This window comes from Eleginops maclovinus, chromosome 17 (assembly GCF_036324505.1).
Source record: "Eleginops maclovinus isolate JMC-PN-2008 ecotype Puerto Natales chromosome 17, JC_Emac_rtc_rv5, whole genome shotgun sequence".
Taxonomy (NCBI): Eukaryota; Metazoa; Chordata; class Actinopteri; order Perciformes; family Eleginopidae; genus Eleginops; species Eleginops maclovinus.
The window spans coordinates 3,840,254-3,866,513 of record NC_086365.1 but is presented as its reverse complement, the minus strand read 5'-3'; the positions used below and the strand labels follow the sequence as shown (position 1 = coordinate 3,866,513).

General features: G+C 40.8%; 1 protein-coding gene across 1 annotated transcript in view; it reads right to left on the bottom strand.

The window, feature by feature from the left end:
• The window catches only part of iqsec3a (IQ motif and Sec7 domain ArfGEF 3a), a 93,351-nt gene that overhangs the window by 65,985 nt on the left and 1,106 nt on the right, over positions 1-26,260 (bottom strand). The window contains exon 2 of the mRNA XM_063905439.1: positions 10,785-10,865. Coding sequence (XP_063761509.1) covers positions 10,785-10,865 — 81 coding nt within the window. The remainder of the gene's footprint in view (positions 1-10,784; positions 10,866-26,260) is intronic.

The following is a 26,260-nucleotide window of genomic DNA, read 5'->3' as shown; positions in this document are numbered from 1 at the left end:
GACAGTGTGAAGGGGAGATGCTCTCTGTAACCTTTCTTTTCATCAGCATTCAGTCATCTGAAGGTGGGTTGCTGATTTGAATGAAACAAAGAAACACAAAAAGCTATTTTGAGAGGAAATATAACCATAACCCTCATCACAAGTCCTTCTGATTAATATATCCTACTTATTTCTAAGATGTTTTAACTAGATCAACATCTCCCTCTCAAATCTAAACCTCAGTCTTTCCTCTCTCCCTTCACTCCCCCTCCCTCGCCTCCTTGTCATTCCCCATTTCTCATTAAAGCGAGCGTGGCGACAGCAGGTCGCCTTGTCAGCAGTTTTTCGTATCCTTCTCCACCTCCTCCTCTCTACTCATTTCCTTCTGATCTACCGTGGTGAGGCTGTCTGTGGGCTGTCAGGACAAGGACTCTCCTCAGTGATGTACACTGAACCTGACAGTGTCACCCACGCCCGGGACACCTAATGTCCCTTCACAGGGAACAACCTGTACCCGTTAGATCACTACCTGTGTCAGAGTGTGCGTGACGGGGAGATGATGCAGCAGTAAAGGATACACAACATACATGCAGCATATTTGACCATTGTTTTCTGTAAATACCAGAGGTTTAAGAATGACTCAGATTTGTTAATTACGTAAAAGGTGCAATAGCAATGTATTGGCATCAACATATAATTCAAGAACAAAAACTGAAGAGTACAAATGTTCCATTATGGCATATATAACATTTAAAAATCTAACATGTTTGTATTATAATTATTAATGCATTAGCAATGCATAGCTGGTACATTTGTAAAAAGAGTAGTGTAAAAATGTAAAAAAGTATAAAGTAGCATAACATGAAAATACTCAAATGAAATAGAAGTACCTCGAAATTTTACCTGAATATACTTCTTGAGTAAATGTACTTAGTGACATGCCACATCTGGTAAATACCTGCATGAGAATATCTCACTTATTCACGCTTGCCCTTGGTTTTTTTGTTTGTTTTACTTGCTTTTGGCATGGATTAATTTGCAGCACAGAAGGATTATCTGGCACCAACAGGAGACCCAGATGTACAATATGGCACCAAGCTGCGCAAAGGCAATACACATTATGCTTGTGTTTGAGTGAAACTCAGAAATGTAGCCATTAAAGGTTTGACATGCCAGCTTGAAATCTGTTGTGAACTCTATGTTTCAAAATATGCAACCGCAGGGTGTTTGGCAATGTTTTATTGTGGAAGCACCCCAACCCATGTGAGAGGACCGAAGAAAATCAACTTTTATATAAAATATAGTATTAGGGTTATAAATTAGGATCTCACTATCACATTTTTTGACTCAGTTTCTTAAATATGTTGGGGTAGGTTAAGGTTTAAATATGCTGATACATTGATATTTACACAAAATTATTATTACTTGAAACAAATAGAAGAGTCAATTCAGTTTCTGTCATCAGTAAAGTCATCGAGAGGAGCAGTAAAAACAAGGCAATTAAACTCACACACTATCATTCAGAAGTCTAACGCTGACCCAGAAAGTGAAGCAAAAAAAACAAATACCCCTCAGCGTTTTAAAACATCCTCCATAGGGATTTGCTTAAAATATATCATGAAAGTTATCAGTGAAAGTGTGTTCGTGTGGTGAGACGTATCTTTTGTTGTGCTCCAGGTTGAGCATTTAAAAGAAAAATTAAGGAAATCGAGAGGGGTGAGTTCACTTACAAACTATGCTAAACAATGAACAGATTAGAAACCCTGAACCCCTTCACAAAAAGATAACAGCACTCCAGTGTAAAGTGTTCAAACATGACAGTGATGAGCATAATTTGTATTTAAAGGTCAGCCAGAGTCACATTTTTAGCTGTGAGTACCTCTTCAGTTTCCCGCCATGCGCTGCGGAAGAGATAGATTGTTAATTATTGCCTCCGTTTGAACCCAGAAAAGATTTACAGCTTACAGTCTGACCTCTCCACTACCTCTGCAGCTGATGGGTAGTGCCGCTGAGGGCACCAGCTGCCGGCTTTTGGGGCATTCGGCTTATGATTTCTTTCCAAAATAAATTGTGCTTGGCACTGGCTGGCATGATGTGGGTGAATGGGAAGGTCACAGGGCTCATATTTTAAAACTGCAGTCATTGACTTCTTGACAGTGACTAGGTGGAAGGACAGAGGATGAAAATACGGGCTGATGGCCAAAAGAAGAAAGGTCAGGACAAAATGTGCAGCCAGCATGTGGACAAACAAATGTTTGTGACTGCCATGATTTCTGTTTCTCTCTAGCAGCCCCTGCTGTCCAGATGGGGGGTTATTTTGTCCGGATATGCAGGCAATTTAAACACGCAAAGATCTGAATCGCAGTTTTTCACAACATTATGCTTTTCTTTTGGCTCACACTCTGCCTTGCATACACAAACATTCCCCTCCACACACAGAGGACATTTCATTGCAGAGCATTCAGGCAGGAGTTGAGGTATTGACCGGCTGCAGAGGGGGACTATGGGTATTCTGAGACTCAAGAGATGATGGGGACTAATAAGATAGCAGACCATTAAAGAAAGCCAGAGAAGGAACAATGGAGGGGAGAGGGGGAGCATTTTACTACCTTGGCGCAATGTGTGTATGTGCTTGCCTTGCAGGTGTGTGTGTGTGTGTGTGTGTGTGTGTGTGTGTGTGTGTGTGTGTGTGTGTGTGTGTGTGTGTGTGTGTGTGTGTGTGTGTGTGTGTGTGTGTGTAGGAATGACTGAGACATAGAGAAAGAGGTTGATGCTTATGTCAACGAGTCTATATATTTAACACTGTGCTAAAAAACATTATTATCTGTAATCAAAAGAGCTGTTTGTGGCCATTTATCTGAGCCGGCGGCAAAATTAGATCCATAATCAGGATAGAACTCTGAGAAATGGAGAACATTACTGAAAAATGTGCATTTATTGTTTTATTCCTGGCTGTAACTCGGCTACTACTGAACGGTTATTACTGCAGTATTTCCGATGTTATGGCAGTAGCTGTGGCTCCAGAGACAAGTGAGACCGAAACTTTTGTTAACATGGTGCAGTAAAGAATAGAAAATTATCACAATCCCCCCCAAAAGATTCGGAGGAACAGCATGCATTAGGCAGTTTTATGTTTTCCCCCTGCCTGTCTCAGCAGAAAATTTAAATAGTTGTGCTGTTTTTATGACATTATCATTACTTCCTGCAGCTCATTGCAGAGGGTCTCGTGGCAGTGGCTTTGCCTCAATGGACAACTTAATTTATAAAATGGTCAAAACCATTGTTTCACATGATGCAGTGTTGGGAAAGAATGACCAGAAATCCCAACAAATATGAATCATACTTAATTTTAAAACTAGGATTCATAGAAGCAATTTGTACAATCAGAATTACAAAGAAGAAAGTGTGAAATATATGAGTAGAAGAAGGGAAGAGTTTTTTGTTAGACCCTTCCTACAGGGTGAAAATCCAAACCCCACTGTGTTACACAGCCACTGAGTTTGTGACCAAGACAAAATGATTATGACATCATTCGGGATTATTTTTTAAAGCTCTGCCACATAAGACACTAAACACCCGCCTTCTCGGGCTGAGTACCTCTTGTGACTAGCAAACTAACTTTGCAGTGCCCCTGTACAAATCGTATTCTACTATCAACAGTTTTCAATCAGCCTTTAAAGGCAGTTTGTGAGTGTCAAAGAAGACCTAAGCACCAGGCCCTGACATTTATACAGAGAAACTTAACTTAAAAGACTGCTGATTCTGGGACACACAAGAGATGCTGCAGCAAAGTCATCAAAATGTTGTGCTTCTATTAAATCTCCTCGGTAATAAAACCTTCGGCTCGCTCCACAATGCTGAGATAAGCTGCAGCGCGGAGAAAGAAGAGGAGAAGCTCTCAGATCTGAACGTTTGACGCTTGCCACGTGACGCGGTGCAGGAATGCGGCAGAGCAGCGTCTAGAGTAGGTGGTCTTCTTCACGTGCCGTATTTCTGACTAATCATGAATTACACGCATCAGAAACAGTGAATGACGTCTATGATCACGCCTCTTAACACGAGCAGATTTGATGTAACTATATTGTGGTAAGCGTCTTGCATAAATCACGCCTAAAGGTTCAAATAAATTAGTCGGAGTGTCACTCTAATTAGAAATTACTCCGAGCACTCACTGTCTTTGAAAACTGCTTTCATTCATTCACAATGCTGCCGAGTGCCGATTTCAATTTCCGGGAGAATTTAAGCTACTCAAACCCCAGAGTATGTGTTTGAAGAGAAATGGGCTCTAACAAAAACCAACAGCTTAATGAGCGAACCCCTGAGGAGAAAGACACATATGTGCTGCTCTGATTGGCTATGAGACAAGCCCTTTGAGCCAATGGGAAGATGACTACTGAAGAAACAAGGAAATAAAACTAGAGCTGACATTTTCACGATAACAGACTCAAACAAATACGGTCGAATTCCGTCAGACACGCCTCACTCCTGACAGACAGTCAACGGTTACTAAGCCATATCTTCCCTCTGTGTCCTGTTTCCATGACAACAGCACAGCAAGCCGACAAGGTCACTCTCTCCAGATGAGGCAGCACGATAGCAATGCAACGGAGAGAGAGAGAGAGAGAGAGAGAGACACAGGCAGAGGGGGATGAGGACAAATATTAAATTATGGGGTGAAGAGGTGAGGGAAATTTAGGCCATCTATGATTGAGGATCCCACGTGTGAAATTTAATTTGTGGATGCACAGGTGAGATTATTGCAGGCTGTCTGGAGGAAAATAGCGGACGTGATCTTGCAACTTCAGTCCAGCCCTGTGATGGCAGCACTTCCCTGTAGAGTGCGAGCGTGGGTATGCATGTGTTTGGTCGAGACAAGTCCCGAATGACTTGTGCTCCAGGCACATTTTTTCCCATCATGCCCCTGAACGTCCTCCTGCAGGACAGATCAATCATTCTATCAGTTCCTCCTCTGTCCCCGATGCATCATGCCTCCTGTAGTCGCCCCTCACACTGAACCTATTTGTCTCGTTGCTAGCCACAGTGACAAATCATTCCAGCCCTGTCTTTATTCATCCCGAGTCACCTTTCCGTTCGGCACACAGCATGAATCCTCTTAATTAGTGCAGTTTATTATAAATTCCAGTGATACATTTGAGGGAAAAAGGTTTCTTGGCGAGACCACACAGCTGATTAATTTCACAAAACCGAAGGTGAATTAATTTCCTGCAGAAACCCCATCATTCTCCCCACTGTGATCTCTCAGGGTGTCAGCTCTATGTTATGGCGTCGGCATAATATCCGTGCATATGATCAAGGACAATTTTCCGAGGTGCAAACAAGAATTATGATACAAACCTCCTTAATCGGATCTGGCAATGACCCGAATGTGTTGTCCTTCTCTTTGTATTTCTCTAAAGACATATGCTTCACCAGATGCAGAGTGTTATCCTGCCTTTTCTCTACTTTATTAACATACTTTATAGCCTATCATAAAAGATAAGGTTGTAACTTTAATTAAGGTTTAAAAGTGCAGATCACCTCTAATTTATACTGAATTCTACATTTAACTACAAATCTTTCTTTTACCTTTTTGTTGAAAAGTTTCACAAGGAATATACTTTGATAAATGCATCATTAGATTGTCAATCGTTCATTCATATTGTCTGCCAAAATAAGTAAAGGAAGAGCATGAAGTTGTTAGCTAATTACCTTTTTGACAAGGTAAATCGTTATGGCAGATTGGGCTAGCTAATTAGCATAGAATACCTCATTAAGGTGTTGGTGTGTGTAAGGGTGTGCAAGTCATTTGTCAGGAGCACAGCAGGAGGACTCATTTAAAAAGGGTTTGAGATGGAGAGCAACATGTCAGTCTTTCTGTGCACACTGCAAGCTGGTGGGGAAAGCAGTCGGTTTGGCAGCTGAATCGCCGACAGGCTGAAGCAACATGCCAAAAATATGGGCTGTCACCTGCCAAAGGCTGACTGGTCAGTTTATATTTATCTCTGAGACCAAACGGTTGTTTACTATCCAATCAGCTTCACCAAGGATGACTCACCAAGGTGGGAAGCTTTTTACCAACTTGAGCCCTTTAAAGTAATACAGCTGAAGCAAGAAAATGCATACTGTGTCAGTCTTTCTGTTAACAAAGCTCAGCTTAGCTTAGCTAAGTATGAGAACTCAGCAGAGCTGTTTTTATTTCAATGGTTAAAGACATTATTATGCAAGACATTGTTCTGTGTATCTTGGATGATATTCCAGGAATATGGTTTTATATATAAATTGTGGTTGTTGTCAGGGAAACGGTTGAGTTTGGTTTCGAGTTGGATACGTTATTCTTTGCAGGAAAGACAATTATTTATGAAGTTATTGCAACAGCAGTTTTGATCTGTAAATGTCACTGGTGTAGCAAAATGAATCCTCATGTCTCTGTGACTGAGTTATCATACCCAGCACTCACACTGCTCAGACTGATACTTATACTTGTTTACACACACTGTTGATAGAACAACACTACAGCTATCCCCATATGCAAGTGGGAGTTCATGGGAACACTTGGTAAAATGTTTTGGATGTGATCCCAAACCCTTGAGTAAACTTCAAACTGTGGCATCCAACTGTGAACATGAATTTGTGCAACATAAGTTTTATCAAGTGCAAACAGATACGGTTTCTTGGGATGTTTTCCTCATCCTAGTTCATTACTCGGAAAGTCAACAGTCTGACAGTCAAATTCAGATATTGTATGAATAAGTATGAGCATTTCTATACTCAGTTCAAACATTTCACTTGTGTGTAAAGACCACAGATGGCTTTATTTTGGTTTAAAAGTGGACTACACAAAACACACAGCAGCGAGTTTAAAAGTAACATCTACCTGCAGCTTGAGTCTCCTTATGTATAGTTCTCCTGCTGTGCCATTCTCCGTGCTAGAATATTCTAATAATGCTCTCCTTCCATTAATTAGGTTTCTGGGGACTTTGTGTGTCCACCACAGCAGTTCTCAGTTTCGCTGCTAAGCAGAAAGTATAACCAGAGGTCCCCTCTGGAACTGTAAGAGTAACAACTCCGGTGTGCAGTGTTAGCACGCTGCAGCAGGAGATAGCTCACAGTAATAATTGAAATGCACTGATCATCCAGCACCATCAGCTCCTTCCATGAGTGATTATAGATCTGACTTGGTGACCCTAAATGTTATCCCCTATAGTCCCTTATCCCTGTGGTGCCTCCTTAAAGATCTACAAGAGTGACCGGACTACCAGGGTGAGTTTCCGACCTCCGTAGGGTCCTTATTAAATGTGGCAGAGGAATCCTCAAAACACTTTTCAGTTGAAAACCTCCAACTTCCTCCTCATTTAAAGGATCCTACATACACCGTGTTGGACTGTAACACCCCTGATGTGCAATAACCCTGCTTGGTAATATAAAACTTTGTGCAATATACATGGGTTAGGGTTTCTTTAATATGTAAGTCTATTCTCTTAACTTTATCTGTGCCATACTTCTGCTGTTATAATAATGTCAATTTCCCCGTTACGGGACTAATAAACAGATTCTGATTGTGATTCTGATGATTACTTGTTGTTTCACACCTCCTAACTGATCAGATAAAGCTCCACGGATGCGTACAGGTACAAATCAAGAGCAAGTATGGGTTCAATTTACTACCATGAGTTCTTGTAGAGGCTCACGCAGGTGCCCTTTTCTGAGCTGACCCCTGTGACTCAGAGGCTTGAATTGCTCTCAGCAGAAAGAGCGGCGCAAATGAAATATCAATGATTGCACTTTGTCTGTCCGGTTCAGAGCAGGGAATAGGGTTTCATTACATCCTGAAGTGGAGGCCGTGCACAAAGAGGCTATGAGTTGTCCTTTTTATATGTTAATCAGGCTTTGTTTGTTGGAAGGTAGATCCCTCAATCATTCAGGATCAAAGAATTCACTTGCTTTTATTAGAAAAAGAGGTACTTGTAGGATGTTTGCAAAGTTTAATTGTGGCAGTTTGCGTCAATGATTGCTATAACTTACTTAAACCAAGACACTTGGAATACATACACACATTTATTGATGTAGCGTTGCTTCGACTTTCTGATGACTGATTTCCTTTGTGAATGTATGTCCATAAAACAAATGATAGAAAACAGGCGCCTTGAATAACTAACCCTAACCCCAACGTCCTTGCCTGAGTTTGATGTGTTCTTCAGTATCAAAGTAATCCCGGGATAGTTGTCTGTACATCCATGTAAACATTGAAAACACCTCATAGCTAATTCGGAAAACTTTAAACTGTTCCCATATGTAAACGAAGTGTAAACACATACACTTTAACAGTGCTCAAGTTGTGGGCCACCTCGGGATTCATTCAAATGTTTACAATCTACTTTCTGCTCGCTTCCTCCAAAGCATTGTGAAAACTTTAGTCGTGCAATTTACAGAAACACGGGCGCATTATTATCCCACAAAATAAGTCTGACAATCTTTGAATCAGACAATTTCTCTATCCATTCATATACTGATATATTGAAAAGCAAAAGCAGAATAGCCTTAACATTTTTTAAATTAAGTTACTCTATAGATTTCCCTGCTGATGCGGTGGTGTGCAGAGTTGTGTGTTTTCCAAATTAATCTAATGTAGGCTGTGTGTACAGTAGTGACACACACACACACACACACACACACACACACACACACACACACACACACACACACACACACACACACACACACACACACACACACACACACACACACACAGAAAGACAGGGAGCTATGTTCTGATCACTGCCAAGCCAAAGCATGCAACATGATAAGAACTTTTTTTTTTCACATGAACACAGATGCATTACATGTGTCAACAAGGAGGCTCACCAGGTTCCAGCGTGGGAAAGACCCTACAGTACACACATCAATGCATTATGGTGTTTTTACATTGCATAGTTACACTTTTGTTACATGGTAATACTCATACATGACGCTTTCAAACTTAACGTGAGCACAGTGGAGAGACAAGCCCGAATGAAGTGAACATGAATGACGATGGATGCGATGAGGTGTGGGTGCCATGTGGAGCTGTGTCGCTGTGATGTGATGTGGTGATGCCACGTGAGTAAATGACCAACAAATCACTGACAACAATGCGGAAATACAGAAATCAACGACGGCTTTCAAAAAGAGATAAGACTCAACAAGAACAACAAGAACGAAAAAAGACAAAACCACAAGCTGCTTTCTGTCCCGGCCCCAGAGAGTCCTGCTTTGAAGTGGTTCGCTTCAGGGAATGGAGAGTTAGCAAGGACCTTGGGTTGTGAACTTTGTTTGTACCTTTAGCTAATGGTCCCTAAGCCCAAAGTAATCACAAAACACAACAGTACCAAACAGCTTTTATCGAGCAAGCTGCTGAACGACCATCGATTCACGTCCTTTTTTCCCCTCCTTCTTTGATTTTATGGAAGTACCTCCTGTTCGACTTCAACAACTGTCTTTGAATGTATTACATAGAGGCATCAAGTGACTCAACAAACACTGTAAGAGACTTGGGTTTTGAGTCATACAACATCGGAGAAAAGATCTGCTAAATGGCCTTTAGAAGCAAACAAAGCAAATAAAAAGAGTTCCCTGCTCTCCATTCAACCCATTCAAAGTCTGTGAATGTGAGCTTTCAGTCTATCCATGTGGCTGATTTAATACGGCACCGGCCTCTGAGGGGTTTAAAGTGTGATTTTGTTTGTTTCTTGCTCTGCCACTTATTCGTTCCAGCTCTGCAGGGTCTACGATTTGCCATCAATATGTGTTAGCCAATCTGCTATTTTCTGCCAAGCTCATACAATGTGTGAGTAGCAGTCGACTAACTATAATTGCTTTTGCTGCATGACAATTGGCATAATTATTAGTGAGACTCTGGTGATCCATTATTAAGTAAAAGCAGGAGGAAAACACAATTGTGTGTGGTCAATTCTGCCTCTAGTTTATGAAAGGCGATTATTATTTCATTTTTTACTTGCCAATCTAATCTTTCAATATCTTACCGACTGCTCATTCAACACTAGCATACCCTCACAAAGCTGCAGTCCAGAGGTACAGTAGATGTATTACGGGAGCTTATCATTAGCTGCTATATTTTCCTATAATGAGGAAAAGTGGTACAAATTATCACATCAAAACTAACCTTTAAATTGGCTGTCTTTAAAAATGTGTATTGAAACATTTTTGGAAATCGTATGCAAGTGTACACAGTTGGATTTCCAATTGGCCAGCATCAGCTCTATCACTGTCATGTGCCAATCTGACAGAAAAAGATAACAACATAATCGCCTTGCTTTGCTGACTAAACCCAATGTAATATTATCCAATAACTCACCAAGTACTTGACCATTGTCCAGGAAATGGGATCTGGATGTGATTGATTTGGATATTACAGCTAAGTTTATTTATCTTTATCTGACACCTCTGTGGAAATAACCAATCCAGCCGGGCCTATAATCACTCAGGAAACAATCTCTCCGCCTCAACAGGACCCAAAACCCAAGCTGATAGTACAGTCTCCTTTTTATTGCCTTATTATGATCATGGAGGTTAGAAATCCAGATTGTCCCTGAAAGTGACCTGAAGCATTTACAACCACTTCAACTTACAGGAACCACTGCTGGGGTAGTTGTGTTGCCTAAAGGAGCTACTGCAGCACCGCTATTAACGGGATGTATGGCAAGTGGCTGCAATTTAAATGTACAAACAATACGAATTAAACTGATCAAAGGATATAATAAGTACAAAGAAATATTAGTGCAGGTGTTTCAAGGATGCGGAGGTCTTACCTGGGGACACAGGCAGTAGAGGTCTCCCCTTCAGGGGCCTCGGGGGCGGGGCAGCAGAACTGATGAAGCACTGTTTGGTTGCTGCGGGGAACAGAGATGTATAGAAAACATTAGAACAATGTCATGTCATGATCTTTTTTCAGGTTTTCAGTCCTGGGATCAACTAGAACCAGGCACAGTTGATTATCCTCCACAGTCAGCCTTCACTATTCCTCATGGCCATAGCCTGTCTTCTGACTCATCTTGCATTAGCCCTTCTGGTTTTGTCAGCCCAGGGTCGGTTAATTTGACAGACAGAAGACAATGGCTGCTTGGATTTGAGCCATTGACTGCCTTGTTGCCAGATTCACAGCAGTAAAAATGAATCTTAGTGCAGCTAGATATATTTTAACTATCATGCCAAAGACTAACGATGTTCCGATGTTGGCAAGAGCCCTCAATTTCACTCTCTCAGGCCAATGTAGAATCTGAATACAAGTGCGCGTACATTAACATTTCACTCTTTATTAGGGCATGATACTATTATGTATTCTCTTTCTTTCAGAGCTCCTAACACCTCAGTAGTAACTGCTTATTTACTTGTTTTCACAGGCTCTGCAGTTTGTAAAGTCGTTGTTTTTCTCTTGGTTAAACTCTTCTCAATGTGTTATGCCCACAAACCAAGCAGAACAGGTAGCCATAAATGGGGTTTAGGGGTGTTGATTATAAACAAACCTCAAACAATCATCATGTACTCATGAAGGCGTGGCATTTTGTAGGCTGAAAGTGTGTGCAGTTAAGAGAGTTAGATGAAGGACAAATGTCTTCATTGGGATAGGAATGAAAAAAGGATATTTTAATGAACCCTATTGTGTTGGATACGAACCAGTTAATGTGAACATTTGTGTTTACTACACATTTAGAAATACACTGCCCGGCCAAAAAAAAGGTCCCACACTCTAGTATTCGTTGGACCGCCTTTAGCTTTGATTCCGGCACACATTCGCTGTGGCATCGTTTCCACAAGCTTCTGCAAAGTTACAAAAATTTTTCTGTCTTGCATTAATTTTTTGCCAAGATCTTGTATTGATGACTGGAGATTTGGACCACGGCACAAAGTCTTCTCCAGCACATCCCAAAGATTCTCAATCGGGTTCAGGTCTGGACTCTGTGGTGGCCAATCCATGTGTGAAAATGATGTCTCATGCTCCCTGAACCACTGTTTCACAATTTGAGCCCGATGGATCCTGGCTTTGTCACATCTTGGAACATGCCCGTGCCATCAGGGAAGAAAAATCCATTGATGGAATAACCTGGTCATTCAGTATATTCAGGTAGTCAGCTGACCTCATTCTTTGGGCACATAACGTTGCTGAACCTAGACCAGACCAACTGCAGCAACCCCAGATCAAAGCACGGCCCCCCACAGGCTTGTGAGTTTGTTTTGGTCCGGGCAGTATATATGTTTGTTCACAAGATAAAGGGTAACAACTCGTCAACTTTTTCCTTTACAAAATCAATGTAAAGTGTTAGTAGCCTTAAAACTAAAATATGAACAGTGTCTCGACAGATGGAGTTTTTAGATAGAACGAATACAAGTTCAGATGAAGTGCAAGGCCACATTAAATGTGCACTGTTGTGCTTTGGATGGCTGTCTGTCTTTGTTCAGTTGATCTTAATAAGTATATAAAGTAGAGACAGAGTAGAAGTAGAGACTGTATTTTATCACCATGATGATACACAGACACAAAGACATGCAGGGTTTCATGGTTTCAGCACCACGGACAGGGACGTTGATGTGGTTCTAAAACATGTTTCTGTAAAGTTTGTTCTCTTGAACAAAGGGGGGAAATCAAAAGTACAATTTGGCTACAGGGCTGCCTCTTTTTTAGGTTTTTCTGTTGTCAATCATGTTGTCTGTTAAATGTTAGAATATGGTAACAAAAATATCTCGCTAGCAGCCAAAATATATTCAGTTTACTATGATATATTATAATGAATAACAGCAAATTTAAAAATTCCTGGAGCAGGAGTCAGAGGGTTTTTGCTGGATAAATCACTTAAACAATGAATCAATTAATTCCCCCCTCCAGCATGTTTACCATACATTAAGGTTGCACTTATGTAGAATGTAGAGCACTTCTACCAAATTTCGAGTTGCATTAAAATATGATTTAATGAAATAACTGTCTCCACATTTTGCTAGAATGAAAGTGCTGCTGCTTAATCTTTTTTGAAAAATGTGCTTATTCTACTGCAACACACTGGTGAAAAGTAGCGAAGAAAGAGGGGGGTTATAAAATGTTAACATGCATGTGAGAAAGCCCTGAGTGCTTCAGGTTACCTCCTCCATCTGTATGTCCTATCGTTCAACCTGGTCGCTGCCTCACATTCCCCTAAATCTATCTTGTTCTTCAGTATCATCCCTTCCCCCACTCTTCCTCTCATCTGCCCCCTTTTACACTGATTTTCCATCCATCCTTCCTATGACTACCCATCCCCCCTGCCCTGGGTCCTGCAGGCACAGTGTGTGCAAGAAAGCTATTTGCTCAATTACTCTTGCTGTCAGAAGAAGTAGCCAGTAAAAAAGAGCAGCTTCCATATGCCATGTCCTTATCCATGGAGTGAGGACACGGGGAAGGACAGAGAGTACGGAGTTTAGACATTAAATGAAAATGGAAGGCCCGTACAGTCCAGCTGTAACCACCCCTGGATCCCTTATCACTCCCCTGTTGGCTTTCCATCTTCTGACCTGTAGGAGAACTCTCTGCCCTCCTCACCCTCTGATTCTCTTTCAGTTTGTCCTCGGGGAAAATGACCTTGGAAAAAAAAGATGTATGTCTTCTTGTTTATGTCTTTCAAGAATGCTGGTTCACCTCAAGATTACTGCAATCTGTTCTCTCTGCAGTGAAGTGCAACACTTTATTGCAAGATACACAAAGTCTTTACAAAAGTTAGAATTTGTAGGCTAAGCACAATCTAAAGGTCTCTTATTGTACCGCTCTGTAAAGACTGACAAAGAAAAAGACAGAAGGAGCTTGAAAGGATAGTTGGGGGGTATTTGGCAGCAACAGTAGAAGACAATACAAGGAGGGCATGACAGCAAATTAATTCCCATTGTTAACGGCTCCTCTAATTGTGTTCGTCGTAACGACCATGACACCGCTGTGGCCGTTTTTAATAGGTCGAGAACACAGGCGGTCTCTGAGGGGAAACAGATTAGTGCCAGCCTTGGAAACACCAGAGCCACTAGCTGCTGTAGATAGAGGCCGTATATTCAGCAGGACAAGGTATAAAAACAACTAGGTTAATAGACTAATTAACTGTGTGGCATTAATGCTGTTGTTTTCTTATTTACATGCTGGAAATGTACAGCAAACGTTCACAAACCTAATGAAGTCTTGGAATAGGTCTTCAGTGTTAATATATTTTGAGGAAAAGATTATCAACACTGTTATGTATGCATGCTAAATATGGAGCAGGTACTGTTAGCTTAGCTCAGCAAAGAGTCTGGAAACGGGGAAACAGCCTTGCTACGTCCAAAGGGTAACAAAATGCACACTAGCATCTCTAAAGCTCACTAGATAAGATATTATATATCTTGTTTGTGTTGTTACTAAAATCAGTTTAGAAAGTGTAAAATCTGCTGCAGTCTTCTCTTCTAGTAGCGTGGCAATACCGTGGTGAGGATTAGAATATTGAATCAATACTATTGGTGAGAAAGAGAAGCGTCCAGCGGGTTGGTTTCCTCGGATGACGAGGCGCTCGTAGATGATGCACAGACTATAATGACCTGTGTAAATAAAAGCTTCATGTTCACATCTGAATCAATAATTTCTCCACATTTGAGATAAAAAAAAAACTCACAGGGGAGTATTATGGGATGCAAAGAGAGAGAATTCTTTTTATTTTTTCATGCACCTTTCCTTTGATTCATCTTAACCGTCCATCTGTTCCTGCTTTGATCTCTGCCTTCCCAATTTTCTCTCTTTTTTGCCATCTTTCTGCTCATTTTTACTATTGCCTCCATCTCTCCCTTGAAAAACAACTGACAGGCATTTTAAAGCCATTTTGGTTTACGAGTGGACCTTTTAAAAGCCACAGTTGCACCACAGAGATAGCACGTGCAGCACCAAGTCTGCATAAAAGTCAACATTCATGTCATGTATCATAGAACTGCTCATGTTTCAAATTTCACTGGCATGATAAAACTAGGAGCAATCATTTCCTAATTATTCTTTGGATCATTTCGACGACAATGTTAGGGAAACATTGTCTCTGGTTAATTTGCAACACTACAAACCCTTGCCTCCAGTTTCACCTTTGATCAATACGGACGCTGAAGATTAAACCAAAATTGCATGACCTGTTTTCCGATCTTCCACACCATTGACTCAGTTCCCCTCATGGCCTCAGTCCGCTAATACCACGTATAAAAAAATCTATAAGCTTTTATAAGCTCTTCAACACACTGGGTCTGTTGGAAGCCGAGTATAATCTGCACACCATGGTTTCATTGTATTTTGTTTTAACTTCTCGTGTCTAATGTGTTTGTCGATGCGCTCCTCCTTGTGTTGAATTCAGCTTTACTGTGTCAATAGGTCTCCGGCTGATTCTGCTCAGCTAAAGGCAGAAAAAGATCTTTGCATACTGAAGTGATACTGTTTGAATCACGGGACAGAAAGAGAGAGGGAGAACAAATCTTACACTATTTGAAGGATTAGTTTTACAGACCATTTCCTTGGCAGACGAGGAAGAAAGCAGCTGTCATCATTCAAATAACATAAAATGCCGTTTCAGAGGCAGCCCCTGAAGGCCACACATGGTAAATACAAATACGATTGACCTTGGAGGAAGCAAACATATTAACTAAAGTGGTTCAGCTGAGGACTATAAGGCTGCATGGCTGCAGGCTAAAAAAGGGATTTTCTTGTTTGCGGCCATTCTTTTATTTTAATGTTTGTTTTGATGCAACATTTTGGAGTACATGTATTTTACTGTCAAGGTCAAAGACAAATCAAGAGCTTAGTCAGGGGGAAACAACAACAATAAATACCATTGTAATGTATGCTTACAGGAATTTCTTCTTTTGATAATGTCTTGAAAACGTATTTCTGCATATCTATTCCACACCAAGAAATAGCAAAAAGAGAACAAGGTACAGTTAATCACAGTCCTTGAGATTCATTTAGGTCGGCTAACACAATACATGAATTCAACACGTAATTTCATCTTCAAGTAGAAATTTGTGGGGTACTATGATCATGTTGAATAAAAAAAGACTGATCTTTTGCAGTACTTCACTTCCATTTGGCAAATTGGCCGTCGTTGTAAGTGCCAGTTTATCACTATGTTTTATAGGCTTACAGTGTGTAAGGCTTTTGGACATATAGTTAATCACACACAGATAGTGCGTAATGGTGATGCTTGCATGTCTCTGTGAGGTTACAATTCTGCATTCAACATCACTGTGAAGTGGATTATCAGTCCAAAAATACCCTTGAATTAAATCAGATGAATTTTGTTCAAGGACTGCACCAATCTTGCACGCACAAACACACACAGAGATACTCCTAAAATGCAGTCCTGAAAAACTGTATCATTTCCTTTACACACTCGCACAGTGGTATGAAAAAAGCTTCCTTGAAAGGTTTACGTCAGTGCGGACTCGTGGGCCGTCCCAAGCGGCTTAGCTTGCCTTCTGCAGAACTGAGAGAGCTGGAGATGGACAATAGAGCAAGAGCTGTTTCCCCAGGAGAATGCGAACAACAAGGAAAGGAAACCGTTCTTGTGTTTGATCCCTTTATAACAAAAAAAAAACTCCTGACAGTGCCAGTGTCAGGAAAGCTGCAGAGTTTGAGCTTTATTCCCACTTTCTCCCTTGTTGTGGCCTACTTGACTCCACTGCCGCACTTGATAGTAAATATGAAACCGTTTCACCATCACGCTTTATGCTGCGTCATGTCTGTCTGAACACTAAAAGCCTCCACCTTTGAGATCACAGCTATAACACGAAAGCCGGTGACTACTTTGACTTCGGAGCGCAAGAGGAGGAAATGTGATGCACGGCAAACATCAACAGCGTGTCCAACTGTGGGATATGTCATCGGAGACATTCATTCAGTAAAAGCATAATTTAAAATATCAACCCCCCCCACATAAAACATTTCTTTCTAGGCGTTCAACATTTCACACTTTCTTCAACTCCTAACTGTTGGTTCCCCCTCAATAACACTTAAAAGAGAAGCCTTTGACAGAGGAGGCAGAGCAAGGGGAGAGGGAGAGAGCTGAGCCAGGGGGGGGACAGGAGTGAAGCATTTTCTGGTGTCGGAGAGAGCTCTGTCACCTGAAGGGGTTCAGGACTGACTGAGCTGGATTTATTTCAAATGGACAGATTTGTGTTGGAAATGAAACTGTTCTTTAGTCACATGTGTGTAGTGTGACAGGTTCCCCAGGGTTCAACTGTTAGACTGCAAGAGAACTTTTCTGTTGCCACACAAAAACAGAACTAAAGAGTAAGTAAACATCATTAGAAAATTAATCCCACCAATTATTATGACACTAATTTAAAACACAGCTAATATGAGCGGTTATTAGGCGTAACAACAGTGGAAAATGTAAAATGTAGCCTTAATTTAGCTCACTCTGCTAGATAGTTTTAATGTGAGTTGCAGAGGCAACCTAAAAAAAGAATTGCATCATGTTCTTTTTCAGAGGGGGTTCAAGACAGAAAATCATATCGATTGAATTCTACTTTGTTACAATTGTTATTTATCCACATTTTTTATGCATCATAGACTACGTTCACATGCATCTCAATTTGGGTTTCATCACAGTTTGGGACACAATGGCAGTTACTGCTCTGTGCTTTATACACGTACAAATGCCAAAAGCAGGAGATGCAACTTAATAAAACCCTAATGTTTAAACATGATATCATATACAAAATCAGAACTATCAGGGGTGTTTTCTAGAAAAATACAGTATGAGGGCGCTTTAGATCAAAATAACGGCCCCGCCCACTTTCTGGCAAAAATAATGCATTAGAGCGAAGCTGCTGAGTCATATATTGCACCTCAAACCACAAATGCATCCCGAGTAATAGTCTCTTTACTTCCTCTACAGAAAAACGGAGAGTAAACAATCTAATCCAGAAATCCCAGTTTCAGTGTAAACCTGCTGCCTGCCAGTCGTCCACCGGCACACCCACCGGACATCCATCCCCTATTTATTAAGAGCTCTGTAAAAACAAAACTATGACGGTCAATTTGACATGATTTTCATATTTTTGGAGTTATTATACTGTTGTTGTCGAACAGACCGATTTTTTTTGCATAACTTTAACATATTACGGGGAATATCAACATTTTGGTATGAGGACACACGCCAAAATAAGAGGGCGCAGCGCCCCTTGTTACCCGGTTTAGACAAAACCCTGACTATGGTGATGAAAAAGTTTGCCACTGTGACATAAAGCTTCTCTCAAGGCTGCATGCAATTTGTGGGAGGAAAAAAGAAAGATGTGTCACTAATTTTGCCATGAAAGCAGCAGTTTCTCCTACTGTTGTCTCCCCAGCTGGTGCCTCCACTATTGAGCAGTCTCAGCAGCTCATATCGGGCATCAACACTGCCGCTGTGTTGCTGCAGGGCCATCTGCTGAAGACTTGGCAGTGGGTCAAATTCCACAGATATTTCCCATGCTTCACACTGATGCTTGACAGCCATCAAAATGATATGGTTGTCATCTATCAGCCGGGGCTGGTGCTGATGAGGAGAAATCCCATCAACCAGATCAGAAACAGAAGTCATACATCTCTGCTGAAGTCAATTATTTTTCATTTATACATTAAAGGAAGTGCAGAAATTGAGATTGGGATAGTGTAGTTTTTCTCCACAAGGAATAAAGCAACAAAAAAAAGCAGGATTGTAGGCTGAAGTAAGTTTCAACGTCAAACCTTCTTTAATCTACGCACGTACAGTATGACTCATTCAGGCTTCATGTCTTGCTTATTTCATGTGCTTCTTTCTTTTAAGTTTATACTTCTAATGACGTCACTGGAAGAGTCATCAGCTCCTCTCTCTGGCACTGTGTACAAGATGATGTAATCCTGGCTCAGAGAGGTTGACATACGGGGCGTTGATCACATAACCAAAGCACAGGGGAAGGGCAAGAACATTTAATGGTCATCTTAATGTGAAGACTACGGTTCATGTGGCATATTCAAATACAAGATAGTGAGACACATGCAGTTTCATCATTCCTACCTACGGCCTCCAAGATTGTCATACCAACCAAAGGAATGCACACATAACCATTTGTAAAAAGGAGTGCCAGTGGATGAAGGAATGTGTGTCACAGGTGTAGTATGAGGGAAAAACGGCAGCGAGGTGGATGTATCCCCTGTTATTTCTCCTGCACAGGACAATAATTCATGGCTGAGCCTTAGTTGAGGCTTTGTGCGATGTGTTGAGAAGACCAGGAAAGCCAATTGGACGTGCTGTGCCTGTTCCGATCAGCTCTGCAATGCCTCCCAGCCTTAGGTGGAAGGCTTTGAACATTACTCTGGGTCCTAGAGTTAACCATACCTGACATTTCCCTAGGCAAGAGAGTGCCTGTGCATGACTCTGTTTGAGTTTGTTTCAGTATTCAATGCAACAGTGGATAGGGATTGTGTTGAGTAGAGAGGATTGGCCGACAAACTAGAATGATAGATTACATACCTAAAATTGCAACTCAAAATGTTCAGCCAGAATTGAACCACTAGCCTAAATCTCGTTGGACAACCACAGATGCACACTGCTGCACATGCTGCAAAACAATTAGGATTGTCTGGTGAGGGATTTTCAGGCCTAAGCTCCCAAGAGGTGAAATCTCTGCGACAGATGGGCAGGACATTTTTCCATAACTGCACATTGTTCTTTCTTCCGAAGATCCCTTTTCCCTGAGCTGCAGAGGTCATTAGCTCACTGACCAGTGAGAGCTGTGGCACAGCATTATCTGCCTATAAGGAATCCCACCATCTTACAAACATTGTTGTAACACATTCCTAGATGATGCATCACTTTCAGCCACATGCAGGGGTTATTCTATGGTCGGCACATCTGCTTCATTAAAACGCCTGGTACTCAAGCGTCTGCTAACTGGCAGCTAATAGCACATTTTGTGTTGACTGATAGAACATGTTGAAATGCAATGCAGAGCCATTAAACGGGTGTGGAATGAAGAGTGTTATATCATAGCTCAACATTTGCATGTTTTTTTTATACCTAAATGAAAATTGTTAAAGTTATTAAAGTGTATTAATGCTAAGCAGTTGTGGAAGTGGCTGGCTCCTTCAAATATACTGCCAAGGCTTCCCTTTTATGTAAAACGTGAGAGATGTGTTTTGATCACAAACTGAAGCGTGTTCTACATAACATGCATCATAACATGCATCATTTTTAGTAAATATTATAATATAACTTTAAGGATGTAGAGACATTTTAAAAGGATTTGATTTGTTAATCAGATATGGAATCAGATTGAGGAACAGTAGATGAAAACACTTATATCATCCTGTTTGCATCCACATGAAATATGTAGATACCAATGACACACACTGCTGATTGCTCATTACGCCTACTGCTCGTTTGCATAAAACAGACATGCAATGCAACAATAACATGTGTGAATAATTTACTTCCAACCATGAAGAGGACGAGCCAATGTATGACTAACAGCAGGGACATGTTACTATGCAAAGCCGTTATGAGGATCATGTGCAATATTTACATATTAAAGCGTCATCTATGGCATCTGGAAGTGTCAAGGACGAGGATGACATGTCTGTCTTTCCGTGAGTCGGCATGGTGCCCAAGTGACAGAGGACTGCCAGTAGGAAGCAATGTTTAAAAAATATTCAACGTTGAGCCAAACTGTCATTTTGATTGATTTTGGATACATAGAGGCAGAGGACAAGGTAAAAAGTTTTCATTTTTGCCAAGATTTGACTCCTTAATATGTTTTGTCCCTTAGCCGAATTTTTTTTTATCTGTCTGCCTTTTTAGCTTGTCTATCAATCTTTTTTTTTCTTTCTGCATCATGTTCCTTTTCATAACACTCTTCTATAGTCATCTTTTCGTTCTTCTGGTTTTGAACAACATATCTGGCAACCTATAAGACACAGCAAGGCAGACAAAACCGTACTATCAATCAAAAGCTGCCGGCCAGAACTGACACACATAATTAGTTAACAGATTCACAGCGATCCATTTGGATAGTCTGGTTTCCTGTTAGCAGGATTATGGAAAAACTGAGCCCGATTTTCATGAAACTTGGTGGAAGTGGATATCAAAAACCAAGGAAAAATCACAGGACGCGTCCGGAAACAATGTGTAGTGGGAATGCTCTTAGAAATGAAATTCAACCCATCTTGTAGTTAGCATCTTTGTTGTGGAACACACCATGAACACACCAAAGTCGGAAGATTTCTAACCTCTAAATCTGGGCTCTCCTAGTGCCATTTTAGTTGACTGTATTTTTAAATTGAGTCTTAAAAAGAGATTATGTTTGTAGTGGTTTCCACATTTGGGTTATTGAAAATGTACACCATAAGCAAAGACCATGAGTAGAACATATTATACTTAGTATAAGTGTGGTTATGGTTCAATCAAATTTAGATATCGTTACATGTTCACTAAATTGGACCAAACCAAGCCCATCAGAAGTGTCAAGTAAGCCAAAGCATAAGCAAGTGAAATCCCTAACTACCATACACTAACTACTTTAATGAAAAAGACAGAAACCATTCCCATATATCCACTTACAACAGCTGTTCTCTTGTCCCGTTTAACACCCGAACACAACACACAATCCTCACCACACGGCTGGAACACACACGGGTGGATTACCAACAACTGGGACTGTCTTTTGCCGTGCTCAACTTGTGCATGAAAACAGCTAATATTCTACTGGAGACTCAGGAATCACCCGGCAGCTACATCCTCTGAGAAATGAAGCAATTTAAAAGCACTACGCACCAAATGTGATATTCATGATTTGGATTCCAGCAGCAGCCGAGCCAAGCCACCCTGTCATAACCGTGCAGACGTGATTCCCATTCAGACGGAAGAGAGGGAAAGTGAAGTAAAGAGCTGGGGATTGCAAGAAAGGATATTCCAGCTCTCCAGTAATGGTGGCAGGAGACGAAATAAAGACAGGGAGAACTAATATGTCCATTTGAGCTCATCACATCCATCATCCATCATCCACCCATCTTTCTCTCTAGGCAGAGATTCTACTTTTTCTTTGCGTCTCTAAATGAAAGAAATTGTTATAATTAAAAGGTCAATTTACCAAAAATCACAAAATAATGTATGTTTGGTCATTTTGATTTGCTATGCAGTTTCACAGTTTTATTGTTTTGTAGTAACATCATTAATTTTGTCTCCAGCAGCCGGCAGCTGTTTCCAGCTAAAAGCTCCTTATGATATCCACCCTACACGACCTGCCCGGCAACAGCAGGTGGACAGAATTAAAAAAAAAATGTTACTTTCAGTTGATGATGAACTTTGAAAGAGATTGTGTTTCCATTGGTTTCCACATTTGGGTTATCGTAAATTTACACCATTGCAAAGATAATGAGTAGAACATATGTCTTTATTAGATGTGGTGATATTTCCACTCAATTCTAACAAACAATAACCTGGGCACATCAGAAGTGTCATGCAAGCCAAAGCAAACACAGAAAACCATCCCATATATCCACTTAACAGCTGTTCTCTTCCCTGAAAAATGGTCTGTTACTTTGGGTTAATAATGAGCCCAGTTTGGACCAGCTAGCCATACAACTGTCTAACCATTTTGGACATAAGTTAGCATGACTCTAACGTGAAACAAACACAATACCCCCACAGAGTATGGCTAATATTTAGCAGAAAGGTCTTTTAACCTAACATAAAAGCTAGTTTGACTTTAAGATGAGTATTAGTACCTGAAGATCAAGGCTAGAGTAGCTCCTAGGGTATAGCATAGCTGCTGGAGCCTGTGCTGACAAAGCTGCAGGCTTATTGATCTGAGAGCGTCAGAACAAGGAGACACTGCAGCATCCAGCAGGCGCTCAGCAGGGTCACTCTGTAATGTATGCTAGGATGTATGTGCATGTGTGCTTAACCCCACCCCCATCCCTACATCCCAGCATGTGAGATAGAATACATTCTGAGCTCCAGCTGGTACGAGGCCAGTAGGAGGAAAACGAGGGCATGGCGGGCGCATTGGGAGTCACCGCCAATGCGGAAAAACATGCGGGCTGCCAGGTGGCATGAGGCATGTTAGGGTTTGTGTGCATTAGTGAAGGTTTTGTGTGTAAGAGCGAGAGCTTAAAATATCTGTGTGAGTGTGGGAGGCAGGGAAGAAGCACCTGGAGCTATACGAGAACCCTGGGATATCCACCTTCAGAAATGGGATTGCTGCCTATCAGACACGCACGTGCCTCTACGCACACAAAACACCACCTAGACTATACTCATTGACACTCTTCCTGACTCCCAACTTCATGTTCTCGAACTGTAACACACACACTTGGCAACCTCCGAGTGTAGACATAGGACCAAAGCATTAAGTGGACTGAAAGCTTTATTCCATGTGATTGGTTAAGTGATGTAGAGCCTGATGGTTGGATTGGACTGAATTCTTATCTAGAGATGGTTGCTAGCATAAGACACTGTTTACTGCAAAGGATAATAAGGAGGTTGGGGATGCTACAGTGGAGAAAAATAAGAATTTAGTTTAGATAAAGGCGAAAAGAGATGAGGACAGTCAAGAAGGAGTAATACGGTAGGTGGACAATTGTATCATTTAAAGTCAACGATAGTGAGAAAACACGAGAGATTGAGGCTGAAAGAATATCAGCTGGAGTTGACAGGGAGAGGAGGAAGCAAGACGAGTAGACAGGATTGCTTAAGGCTTCCTTCAGATCATACAAACCCCTTAAGAATCTTTCTCAGACTGGAAAACACACTTGCAAAACATCAGGAGCAAAAGTCTGCTAGGAATGGATTCAACTTTACAGCCATGTTTGCTGATCGAAGATGAAGGTGCATTTGCATGCTATGCAACTTGATGAGATGAGGAATGAATGATGTGAGTGATCAGGTATTCAGGCATTTTTAATTTAAAGCTTTGCAAATGGATTTGTTGCTTCATTTCAATCAAGCAAAAACACACCTAAGCTGGTGGAACGGTGGATAAGTTGGATATGCAGTCCATCCTGGTATTCCGAGATACTTGCTGTTTGTCTTATGTCCTTTTGTCACTATTTAACAAAATAATCTCTTAATGTTATTATTATTAGCCCCGTTATAATTTTGCTTGCTGAAAATTAGACGTGAAGCTCGGTAACTCACATGTCTTAAATCTAAATATGAAAGTACTGCTAGCAGCTATGCTAACTTATCTTAGCACAAAGACAGGAAACTTTGTGCACTGAATACAACATGTATACTGATTTGTTACGGTACATAGAAGAGACACGTTTCTGTTTCACTCTCATATTTAAATGTGGATAGCAGACATCGGCTTTATAGAAACAGTAAAAACGTTGATAAATATATAAACAAATACACACAGCCCTTATTAGTATGTTTGTGGTGTGTCCCTGTCATCCTCCCGTTAATAGAAATGTATTATTCCTCCTGCGGCACTGACAGCACAGATACACCATCTTGTGTGATCAGGATCAATGTTCTAAAAGGAAATTACAACGCTGTTTCACGTCTCCTGCTTTTCATGTGTCACTGCATTCCCATTACGGAAAATAAATGTTTACAGTACCCTCCCTCTCTTTCTTACTTGAGTTCTTTTCAGAATATTTACTTAAAAGTTTGGAAGTGTGCAGAAGAAACCCAGAGGCGCATCATTTTTATTGATAATGATTAAACTTTTATGCCTAAAGCAACATGTTTTACATAAATATACTTTATAGTTATTGTGTATGTACTGGGGTTTGGAAGCTGTGGATTTTAGTTACATTTTATTTCCTTGAGTTAAAGTGAAGCCTGGTGGGAGGGGCTACTGCCCTATTAACTATGGTTCCCACCCGCCATAAAACCTTAAAGATAAAAAAGGTGAGTCAGGCCTGGTTATGCTACAGAGCAAGAATAAGACCTCTCCACATTGAATGCTCATTGTTTTTTTGTTTTTTGTTTTTTTTAAAAGATCAGTTATTGCGGAGCTCGTTATTGTGATAAATCACGTCGGCATAATTTTTCAAAATATGCCACTGTCTCTTAAGAGTTTAAAATAGTACTCCATAACACCCCAGCTGAGATTTAATTGGTAGATCTCATATCTAGTGTGTGTTTGTCCCAGTCTGGCTGGGTCAATCCACCTAAAAGCAGTTTACTTCCATGCTAATGTTTTATATTCCTGACCGATGTTTTTAGGAATCATCTCTTAATGGCACGATAAATCAACCTGGATTAACAGAAACAATGCAAATGCAGCCTAGTGGAACAGATGGGGCTCAGCGCGGTGTGTTTTGTGTGCATGTGTGTGTGTGTAGCTCTGGCACAGGCAGGCTTGTGACCTTGATAGTGGCAACAAAAAAACATTCAGCACATTCGAGCAACAGCCACAAACCCAAAAATGATCCGGGAAAATAAAACAAACTCTGATTATTGAGAAGCTGCATGGAACTATGGTGAATATAAGGTAGATTCATGATTAAGATAGTTGCTCCATACGGGTAAAAAAAGAGACTAAATAACAGAATTCTGATGCCACCAACTCTGTTTGACCAATCTGACACTGACTCGAAACATATCTTCAGGGAGGTGGATTCAAACTGATCAAGGCTTATTAGTAACTCTCAACAGGCTGTAAGGTTATAAATAAGCAAAAGCCCATATCTTTCTGTCTTTGTTGTTATTAATCCAGCTGTGTTCCTCACAGTGTGACAATCCTTTAGCGTGTGGCTTAATAAGGAAAACACTGCAGTCTGTACAATCACAAGTAGATCCAAAGTGTTTTTTTTTTTTATGTACGACCGTACACTCAATTGCCTCAAGGTCAATGATATGCCTTCAGGCAAAATAAAACTCACTAACTATAAAGTGTGTGTTTATAATGCCACCTGGCTCTCTGGCACCTGTGAAAATGCTACCTCAGCAATCCTATAACAGATGCATTTTAAAATAGCTCATTACACATTCAAGGTGTGCAAACACAAGTGTGCACAGCAACCTCGCAGGTACAAACGACTACTCCAAATGGAAAAGTAAGGCTGACCAAGATGCTGAGTACATGACTGAAATAAACTCATGCTTCATTACAAATCACCAAAAAATACTCTAATGCCAACAGGAAGTCCCACCCAGTAGTGACAATCCACCTTGGCCTACAAAGCAAAAATATCAGCCAGGGTGTTAAAATGAATAACCATTAGGCATTCCATTGATTTACCGGGGCAACAAGTGAACAAGTGAATAAACGTGAAAACACTGGAGTAGCTTGAATTACC